The sequence below is a fragment of the Saccostrea echinata genome, unplaced genomic scaffold, assembly GCF_033153115.1.
Source record: "Saccostrea echinata isolate AGI-Se365-2 ecotype Australia unplaced genomic scaffold, CSIRO_AGI_Sech_v1 ptg000045l, whole genome shotgun sequence".
NCBI classification, from domain to species: domain Eukaryota; kingdom Metazoa; phylum Mollusca; class Bivalvia; order Ostreida; family Ostreidae; genus Saccostrea; species Saccostrea echinata.
Genome location: NW_026889794.1, coordinates 3211613 through 3223132, shown reverse-complemented (window position 1 = coordinate 3223132; position 11520 = coordinate 3211613). Strand labels below are relative to the sequence as shown.

The window sequence follows — 11520 nt, the reverse complement described above, 5'->3', positions numbered from 1 at the left end:
ATATATGAAACTGCAGGGTGAATTATACGTTTTTCCCGGTTTTAATGCAAAAGGTAATATTTAATATTTTCACACCGAAAGTATTTTTATTAGGAAATAGTCTCGTGTCGAAAGGATATTCCATCTAGACGAGCAATGTTTACATAAAGTTCTTTAACGCATGAATTCATAATCATATTATAAAATAAATTGGCATTTACCATCCTTTATCTCATTAAAATACTATAGAATCTCTCTTCTTTTTATTAAACTCAAAAAATACATAATCAGGTTAGGCATTAGTAGTAGTTAAATATTTTTAAGTAAAATCCACTATGATTTTGATAATGACGCAGCATAATCGTTTTCTTTTTAGCAAAAATATCAAAAAGAGTATTAACAAAAATGTAAAACGGACAATAGTGGCAAGTCAAACTTTAAATAAAATATCTAAAGTAACAACTCTAAAGGTACAGCTATTACAGTACTTAATTTGAATACCATATGTATCAAATATGTTCTTGATTATATTTAGGTATGGATCAGTCAGTGACTTTCTTCTTTGTGGTATTACTTGCTGTCTTTGTGTACTACTACATGAATACAAAGAACGAAGCAAGTAAAGAAACAAACATTGTCTTTAACAGCACATACGACTATATAATAGGTACGTGTGTAATTATACTCCATCACTTGGTGATCGTGTATGAAGTTTATTTTCTGAGTAGAGAATTTTCGATTTTTAAATGATTGTCAATTGCAATAGTTCTTTTCATAGAAGAAACATTGGTCCTCTTTGCTTGATTATTTTGCAGTTGGAGCAGGGTCCGCCGGATGTGTTCTTGCTAACAGACTGACTGAAGATTTAAGGTCATCAGTACTAATTATAGAAGCTGGAGGATCGGAAAACGAGAATGAACTGATGCATATACCTATTGCGGCCGGAGGTTTGCAAAATACAAAACAAGACTGGGCCTATAGAACAGTTCCTCAAAAGAACGCATGTTTCGGTTTAAAAAATAAGGTTTAATTTTGATTTTTAAAAAATCCTTTTCAGTGCATTGAAATCATGGTACATTACATAGACTATAACTTACTTGCTACATTCGAAAATAAAATGGGAATTGGTCGATCTCAATAATAATGTATTTACATGTAACTACGACCATGGAATTAATCAATTCTTGATGAAAAAGAAATAGAAAATTCAAACCGTCGAAAAAGCAAGAAAAAAAATAATGTGGAAATAGAAAAAAATCTTTTCAATTTTGACAGATAAGTGCTCAGGCGAGAGGGCGTGTCCTTGGTGGAAGCAGCTCCATAAACTATATGATGTACGTAAGGGGGAGCCGCCATGATTTTGATGGTTGGGCAAAAGAGGGTGCCGAAGGATGGAGCTACAAGAATACTCTCCCATACTTCATTAAATCAGAAGATGTTCAAATATCAAGATTAAAAAACTCACGTATGAATACCCTTTTGCTGTATCATTTATTATTTAAACTAATCTATTTTCGTGATGTTCTGAAATTTTAAAAATGTGTATACTTGGAAAATTTTAATATTTGTTTCTATCCAATAAAACATTCAAGGAAGTTATTCAATGAAAAATCAAGTAAGTTGCATTTAAACCTGCTATATTATATGTATTATCTGTCAAGTTTAATATCTGTTGCAGCCTACCATGGAAAAGGAGGTCTACTTACAGTTAGCGACGGAACAGCCACCCCTCTGAACGATGTGTATAGACGAGGAATAGAAGAGCTTGGTTATTCTGTTGTGGACTGCAATGGAAAATCACAAATAGGTCCGAAACATATTTAATTTCACTAGTCTCCAATAATAATGTCATCTGAAGCGAATCTTAATTGTTGTAACACAGATAAAGTTCTTTTCTCTCTGGGAAAACTACTGTCTTCACTGTCATCTTAAATACGTGTTATTTTTTATCTTTTAAGCTTGAAACTGATTTCTCACTGTTTTAAATTTGTCCAGACACGATTGTGTTTAGTGATGTTATTCGCCCCATTTTGAATTTTTCTACAGAATACGAGGGCGAAAGGGTTAAAAATAGAACTTGAGCAAAATTGTCTTTACATGTACCTGCATCATTTCCTATAAAATGTTTTTTGCAATTATATAGCTCCTCTATTACATTTAATCCCCTTAGCCAAGGCTCCTATCACTGGGCAAAGTAAATACTCTGAAAACTTATTTTTTGTTACGTTCAAAGCGGTTAATACATACATGTTAAGGTTTCCTCTTTCTTCATGAAGGCTACTGTCACTCACAAGAAACAGTCAGAAACGGAGAGAGATGGAGTACAGCTAAAGCCTTTCTAAGACCTGCTATGAATCGTCCAAATCTTCATGTGGCTGTGAACTCCTATGTTACCAAAGTAATATATTTGATTAAAATGTTTTTGTTGTCTAAGTTCGCCGAAATATGGCTAAAATACTGCCAAATTGGAGATCAATCATTGTCTATATATAATTACAAAACCACTTTTTATGCTGATATAATATATTTCAGATTATTTAAATTCAAATTTCAGATTTTGATAGAAAACAAGAGAGCAGTGGGCATTTCACTTTTGAGAGACAACTTAAAACATATAATAAAGGCAAGGAAAGAAGTAATTATTTCTGCTGGTGCATTTAATAGTCCACAAATTCTCATGTTGTCAGGTATTGGACCAAAGGACCACCTACAATCATTGGGGGTGAGGAAAACAATGTTATAGCCTAATGTATAAAGTACAACCAACATTTTTCAGGAAATTTTTTTACGATTTAATTAAACAGTAAGTTGCATTAATAGACTTCAGCTTCTTGGAAGAATGATCTTTCATAAAATAAAAAAAATGCATGTAGAATAAGTCTTTTGAAAAAGAAAAAATATATAAATTTTCATTCGTTCATTTTCTTCGTTTCGTAAAATTATTTAGGTTTTAAATTATTTGCCCTCAAAAACATGTACAGATACCGCTGATTGCTGATTTACCTGTTGGAGACAATCTAGAGGATCATGTAGCTGCACCTTTGCTATTTAAAGATAACACAACTTCATCTTTTCAACCGTCAGCATCATCAGATTTCCAATACTTAGCATTCAAATCAGGTAGATGAATTTAAAAAGTTGAGTATTAGAAATACAATAAACTTCACTATACCCTCAAATTATTTTTTGAGTTTCCAAAAAAAAGAAAGAAAAATATTGATTTTTTTTTTACCAAGCCCCTTTTTTTACTTATAAAAATATTAACTGCTTTATAGGAAAACCCTCAGACGTACTGTGCTACAGCATATTCTAGAAGTGGTGTTAATCTGATGTTGATTCCCCAAAACTCCAAAGAACTTTTAGAAAGTTTTAAAGTCTACAAATTTTTCAAACGTTAATAACATCAAAACGTACAGTTTTTCTACATTTTATACAACCATTCCTCATGATCAATTAAATTTCTAGAGGTTTTTAGATGTCATAGCCAACTGATTCTTCAATAAAAATGGAATTCGGAAATTTTCGTGTCTAAGGATTGGTCATCAACAAAATTACTTTGTGGGGAAAATACCCTGATTCTATACGTAAGTACTCTGAATTTGAAATTAATAGCATGCTGGAGTTCCTCATTGACAACCTTTATGTAGTCTTCGGACATCAGGTCTTCCAACAAACTGTTGGGATTCGATGGGCACTAATTGTGTTCTTTTATTAGCCGACCTGGTTTATATTTCTATGAAGCAGAATTTATTCAAAAACTTCTACATGAGAAGAAGAAAAAACTTGCAGTAACCTTCAACTCGACATTCAGATATATCGACGATTTCTAATCAATTACTAATTATTTCCATTCATATATCGACTCAATTAATCCTAGTGAACTTGCAATAACAAGGATTTCAACAACATTTCGTAATTCTATAGTTGTTACCTTGTTCGTAAATATAACCTATCATTGGGTCGTACATTTATTTTGGCTATCCTCTTTCATACCAATTGTTTTTATACTAAATTTGACTACGGAATGTTTCGTCTACCTGATCAATACATAGGTCTCACAGCGGATATGACCTGTCAACAGAGTATACTTACTCCTCCTAGGCATCTAATCCTACCTCTGAAATTTCCGGGGCTCCTTGTATTATTTTCTTTCCAAAAATTTGCATTGTTTGTAGATTCTATTAGTTCTATTAGTGTTCGTTATATTCACCTTGTCTCTTATTACGATCATTAAACTTAAATCAATAAAACATCATTAAACCTTAAAACAGTTTGAAATTCAAAGTAATATTCCTAGAAATTATCTTGTGAGAAACAAATCAATATAACTTTTAAGGAATTTTTAGTTCTATAATTTCCATGCATTGTTAAATATTTTTTTTTTATAATTCATGTACTGTTTTTCTCAAGCAGTTAATTAAAGAATCCGTTAATATTGTAAATTTTACAGGTCCTTTGTCTAAGTCACACTTAGAGTCTAGCGTTTTTCTGAAAGATGATGACACCTTGCTTCCATACCTGCAAATAACGTTCTACAGTATGCTGTCGCTACCTTCTGTTGCCTATGACTTTACAAAATTGCTAAACTGGGATCCAAAGGTTAAATTCCTTCATATAATTTTAACTTGCAGTCAACATTTACCAAAAAATTATTAGTTGTCTTTTTATGCGCTTAAATATAGTTTATTATGAGACCTGTAAGCCATAAACTTGCGGACGGCGCTAAGACAGAAATATGTGCTTTTTTACCTATTACTATGGACATTTTAAGAAAATTTCGATATTGTTTGTGGTTTAGATAAGGTTGAAAATGAAAGTAAATTTTTTTAAACTTTGATGGCTTTCACAATACTAATTAAAAAAGCTTTCCGTACTTTCAAAATGTAGTGATTTCTCATATGTCAAATTCATAATGTTACCAATTTTAAAATCTTTAAGATCACAGAAGGTGTGTATAAAGCATATGCAGACTTCACCAGTAATAACGGAGGGAGCTTCATGGCAACAAGTGTACTTCTCCATCCCAAGAGTAGAGGAACCATTCGACTACAGAGCAGTGATCCTTTTGATCCACCACTAATAGATCCCAACTACTTAGATCATCCAGATGACATAAAGATGTTGCTAAAAGGTAAAATTGTAATCTTTATGGCAATTGTTTTCTTCATATACGATGTATGAAAATAAATTAAACAGTTGGTAATACTATTCCATTATCTACTGCATATTGTGTCTAAGTCTCTTAACTGATTTGGTACGCAAGAGCATGTTCTGACATAATCAATTTTAATCGGAGGCAGGCTAATACTACGACAATTGAATTCCCAAAACTGTGAATTAAAACGAGATTGTAGAAAGTCCTGTGACGTCTACTTTTTATCAGTAACCTGTCTCTGTTTTCTAAATGTTTTGATGATACAGGGATATCGGTAATCTTGTTTAAAACCAACATTTAGCAAATTATGTTCGATTTAATGACCTTGTTAGCAAATACCATCTATGGATCATTAGGTTGAAGTTTGAATGGCTTTTTTCACACAAGTTTTAGGACATTATATTCCCATTAAATTGTCTACGGATTTTTCCTTTTACCTGTTCATTGCAAGGAATGCACGGCGCGGGTGTGACCGGTCGACAGGGGATGCTTACTCCTTCATGGCACCTGTTCCGACCTCCGATATTGTAAGAGTTCCTAATCGACTCTAATCATAATATATTCTGTTTTAGTGGACTTTTGAGCTTTCTTTCCTTATTGTTATTTTGAAAGACAGTATGTATTTGAAAAATAACTGTGATAAATTAAAATAACTTATTTTAAAGCAGATACCATTGTATTTAACTATTTTTATGATTTAGGAGTGTATCAGATTATGAAATTAGCAAACACAACAGCATTCAGATCCATTGGTGCATCACCATCAGATCCCTCTAAAGAGTACTATCCTCCTTGTAACGAACTTCAATACCCCTCAAAGGAGTACTGGGTCTGTAGAATCAAGTATTATTCGTTCGGTCTCTGGCATCCGACGTCTACATGTAGAATGGGAGCTCATAATGATGACACAGCTGTTGTTGATCCACGACTCAGGTTTCCAATTCGATTCCACTTTTTTTATATACAAAAACACATTATTTTGCTTTGAGTAGAAAAACAAAGATTTTGAAAATTGAAGATTTCAAGAGCACCGATTTAATGAGGAAAAATGTCTGTAAAGTAGTGAGTTTAAGAGGTTTCACATAAATGAATATAATTCAAGAATATAATTAATATCTAGTAAAATTTCAATCTGATATATATGAAATTCAATCTAAAATTCGTCATTTGAATTGTAATTTAGCACTATTTCGTACTGTTTTTGTACAAGTGAAAAACAGACTATATATATATATATATATATATATATATATATATATATATATATATATATATATATATATATATATATATATATATATATATATATATATATATATCACTAAAAATGAACAACGATACGAAAAATACACTTCACCAGAGTACACCCGATAGACCGGACGCAATTCATAACGCTCTCTTTTCTCGATTTCTTTGTTCACAACTGTTTATAAACTCCAAATTAAACATGTAACATTGTAAATATTTAGTGTTTGGTAGTTTAGTAGTAGTGCTAGTTGTTTTTGCTTCTCTATTTCCTTTGTTTTTATGACTTCTTAACTTTTTTCTTTGTCCTGAGGAAGGGACAGGTCGTCCCGAAAATTTGACAATTATTATTGTTCGTGTCCTTGGTCATTTTTAGTGCTTTATATAAATTTCCATCCTTGACCTTGTATCTACTTAGTAGATCCGACACTTAGGATATACAGTGTTGTTGGTTTTTAGTGCTATATATATATATATATATATATATATATATATATATATATATATATATATATATATATATTGCATTTATATTTCCATTTGTAAGTATCAATAACATAACAGCAATTAACATTTGCAGAGTAAAGGGTATACAGAATCTTCGTGTGGTCGATGCGTCTGTCATGCGCCATGTTACTTCTGGAAACACAAATGCTCCAACCATCATGATAGCAGAAAAAGCGGCCGACATGATTCGAGGAATTGATAGTGTTGAAAACATCCGTAAAATGACTAAAGATTTATAAATCTTTATGAATGTTGAAGTGTGAAAGAATTGCTGTTGGTGCATGCATATACACAGTTACAGACAAGAAAACCAAGGAATTGAAATGATATGTAACACATTTTATATATGTGTTTAAAGTAGTTTGATTATAACAAGTAATATGATGACATTAAATTTTTTCCTCTATATCGGAAAGAAACCAAAAATTGTTAACTGAGATACTATTGTTCTAATCACACCTGACTGATGTTACTCAGGTCTTACAAATTATTCTCTCTCTCTCTCTCTCTCTCTCTCTCTCTCTCTCTCTCTCTCTCTCTTCCATTAAAAGAAAACTTTTAACGATTTTGAATACTTTGCCTATGGTTTCTCCATTTCTCAGCATTCTCAATTAATGTTGATCATTAACAGCCTTTGTTACAGCTAATCAAGAACAGTGAACAGTGACTTTGCTACACCGCTAGAATAAAAAAACTACGGGATTAAAATGTTTATGAATATGATCAAATATAAGTCCTCTTCCGTATATTTTATTATGTTATATTAGTATAAATATTATTGTTAGTACAACTGTGTTAATTATTTTTCTCTTTCTTGTTTTATGATGTTCCTTATTCGTACTAGTCATATGTTTTTTTTTTTTTTTTTTTGTTTTTTTTTGGTTTTGTTTTGTTTTGTTTTGTTTTTTATGTTGTTTAACGTCCCTCTCGAAAATTTCTCAATCATATGGAGACACCACCATTTGCCGGTGGAGAGCTGCAAATTTTGTCCTATACTCGGCACTTACGGCCATTGAGCAGTGAGGGATCTTTTTCGTGCCAGCACCTACTGCGACAAGGGACCTCGGTTTATACGGTCTCATCCGAAGGACCGGTCTCCACGTCCCACAGTGGGATTCGAACCCTTACTCCTTACTCCGCGACTCTAGAGCAGACGCTCTAACCACTGCGCCACGCGGGCGACTACTAGTCATATGTGTTTATCTCAGCTTTTTCTATTAATGTACTTGTTTGTGCTTTGTTTTAAGTAGGCATAAACAAATTTCTGTAGTTAGTTTTCTATATATATCAGTCGTTTAAGTCGGATAAAGAGCTATCCAAATTTATATTTATTTGTTATATAAATCTGCCGAATATAAATAAAATTTACTTGACTCGTATATATCAAAAGTCGAATATGAAAAAAAGTCTTTCAAACAATTTAAAAGCATTTTTGAGAGAAAGTGCGTTTTTTATATCATTTCTGCATAATTTTAACTCTATCCTGACACAGATAATCATGTGAAACTTTCAGTTCTTTTTTTTTTTTAAATACACCCTTTTGCTATTGTAACGAAAATATGCTGTGTCTAAATATTTGTATTAAACCTGGTATAAATATTGAAAAAGAATATTCAAGTAAGTCGTTTAAATTATTGTTCATTAATAATATACAATCAAGTCAAACCTTTAACTGCATCTGAGCATTTTCAGATTCATCTTTATACTTTCTTAAAAACTGATAACCAAATGCAACGCATATAATTTTTGATGTATCAGCATTTGCTGTTTTTGCTCACTAAAGCCAGAATCTCAGTTGAAACGTATGATCAACTCAAAATATAATGTTAGGTTTGAATGTTTATCTATTTGACAATTCAATGAAGTAAGTTCTTCAATGATTTGCTTTCCTTTTTTCCTATCAAACTTTGAGGTAATGTTTCCTTTATTTATAGAATAGTTAAGTAAATGTGTAAGCATTTTAAAAGACTTTTATGAAAATCCTCATTAAAGATCCACATGTTTTATAGTAAGAATTTTAATGTGACAGTTTACCATTTAACTAAATTAATTCTTAATCAGCATGTTTAATTTATTTATTTATTTCTGCATATAAAACGGAATAACAATTTTAATTTTATCGGTATATTCAAACAAAGTATTTCAACGAGGTAGCCAGTTCTCCTAGAGCAAGCCTTTTTCCCCGATGGATGCCCGGGGTCAATGATTTGAGTCATTGGACTCGACCTTATTTTCGGTCGACGTCACTTCTGGTCACACTTGAAATAATAACCAGTGGCTTCTTTTTTTTTTTTTTTTTTTTTTACAAATATCTCCTTGCAATGGAATGGTAAAAGCTCCCGAAGATGTGTCATATAATTATAAGTTGATTGCTTTCAAAACAGTTTTCTTTTTTACATACTAATTTGCATTTTTTTTCTTCATAAGACGAAAGATCTAGACCTGCTCCAGATAGATTAATTTCTTGCACTTTACATTTCAACCGAGTCCTTTATGTTTAGATAGTATAAAGGTGTGACCGAGCATATTGTCATTGCACATCAATACATATGTCTCCGGTTGGTAAATTACACAAGTGCCTTTCCCTTATTTTTGTGTACTATTGTGAATGTAATTGATGTGTAAATCGTATAGACCTGTCTCGAGTGCTATTTCACGAAATATGGAGATAACGAACAGTATTCAAGCTCAAAGTCCCAATTAGACAATACAAATCGGGAGCAGAGCAAACACGGACCTCCAAACATATCAGAGGTGGGATCAGGCGCCATGGAGAAATGAGCATCTCCTGCCGACCGGTCACACCCTTGTATGCTCCTTGTCATGATCGGGAAAAACAGAAAAATCCGTAGACAATTCAGTGTGTAAATAATGGCCTAGCAATTAGTATGAAAAACGTCAGTTAACATTTGACTTAATGATAGGTTGTATTTGCTGACAAGGTCATTATATCGTACCATCGTACCTTCAGTATCATGCCATAAAACCTGCGAAATGATGACTTCAATCGAGACTGTTGATATCCTTTCATACGTAGACATGCTCTTTCGTATCTAATAAACTTGGAGACAAAAACCCCATATGCAGGAGGTAAGTAATATATAGAGTACCTTTTAACTCGTGTATCTTCAGATATCAGACGTGGGGGCTTGTCTCCCAAGTCTGATATCTGAAGATGCACACGAGTTAAAAGGTACTCTACATGTTTTGTATCATTGTTCTCAGGTACTGAGTTACCCATGATCTGTCAATTTCACGTTTATAGCAACTATGTTCCCATGCACTGAGTTAGCCATGATCTATCAAAATTTCACCATACCATTTTATATGACCAATGAAAATAAAGCACGTAATTTGAAAAGGATAGCGCGCTGTATTTCTTGAGCTTTTTACCTTGTCAATTCAAGTCTTAATGCCATGGATGACGGTTGTGATTTTATGCTATCGCAATTCTAAGACACGGTGGCAATCGAAATTATGATGGAAAATTCCTTGGGTAAGTTAGGAAACCAAATACAGGTTGAAGATTCTTTGGGAAGTATGACGTTTGATCTACCGGAACTAAAAATTGAACATATTAAGGGCTTCGATATAAGAGATATTTTAGACATGATGGAGCCTGAGTTGAGTGACAGACTCTTAAAAAAATCCTAACACTCGTAAAAATACCAAATGAGCAATTTAAACGTTCAAGGAGTGGCGTGTCGCATGGAAAAATGTTCACTTTTGACCGAGGTGATCAGCAATTCTCTAAATTACCGGATACAGCAATTTGTGTTGGAATTACAAAACAAGTATATCCACCTTGTTCCCTTTACTACATTGTGTGTGGTTTGTCACGCTTCAAGTTCATGAGAGAGGAAAACTCACCAAATAATGTATCATTGCTTACGTTTACATAAAAAACATCAAGCATATTTTCTTTGAAACTCAAATTCGAGGAAAGTCAGACCAAGGTCAAACGAAAAGTCAAGATCAAAAAGTGTTGATGCAATTGAATAGCTCTTATCTGTATGTCTTAACATATGAAGTTTGATAAAGATACCCTGATTTGTTTGTTTGAAACTTACCTAACACAAATTTATGAAATGTAAGGTCAAAGTCAAAGAAAATCTCAAGTTAAAAATCGATGCAGTTGAAAGGCTCTCATTAATATGGTTAGGCATATAAGGTTTGATAAAAATATCTTAAATGTCATCAAAATTGAGATTATCACTTAATTAAGAAAAGTAAAGTCAAGGTTAGGGGAAATGTTAAGGTCAAAAAATGTTGGTTGCAATTGAATATTTCTCAACAATTTGTATCAGCAGATGAAATTTGATACCAATATCCATAGCAGTTTCGTTGAAACTGAGCTAAACACAAATTTAAGAAACGTGAGGTCAAAGTCAAAGAAAAGGACAACGTAAAAAAAAATCGAAGTTGAACACATCTCATTAATATGTTTAAGCATATAAGTTTGGATAAAAAATATCTCAAGTGTCTTTGAAATTGAGCTTAACAGAAATTTAAGAAAAGTAAGGTCATGGTCAAAGGAAAGCCATTGTCAAAACATGTTGATGGAATTTAATAGCATTCATCTATATGTATCAGCATATGAAGTTTGATTAAAATATCTTGAACAGTTTCTTTGA

At 32.4% G+C, this 11520-nt stretch overlaps 1 protein-coding gene across 1 annotated transcript; it reads left to right on the top strand.

Annotated features, from left to right (window-relative positions):
• The first annotated feature begins 535 nt into the window (after nucleotides 1-535).
• On the top strand, nucleotides 536-7287 carry LOC133201784 (alcohol dehydrogenase [acceptor]-like). Its single transcript, XM_061337586.1, has 11 exons — nucleotides 536-646; nucleotides 795-1003; nucleotides 1255-1444; nucleotides 1658-1786; nucleotides 2256-2377; nucleotides 2534-2701; nucleotides 2961-3099; nucleotides 4430-4578; nucleotides 4918-5110; nucleotides 5836-6067; nucleotides 6960-7287. Exons 1-11 carry the CDS (start codon nucleotides 577-579, stop codon nucleotides 7123-7125), a joined length of 1767 nt encoding a protein of 588 aa, XP_061193570.1. The 5' UTR covers nucleotides 536-576; the 3' UTR covers nucleotides 7126-7287.
• Nucleotides 7288-11520: the final 4233 nt, after the last annotated feature.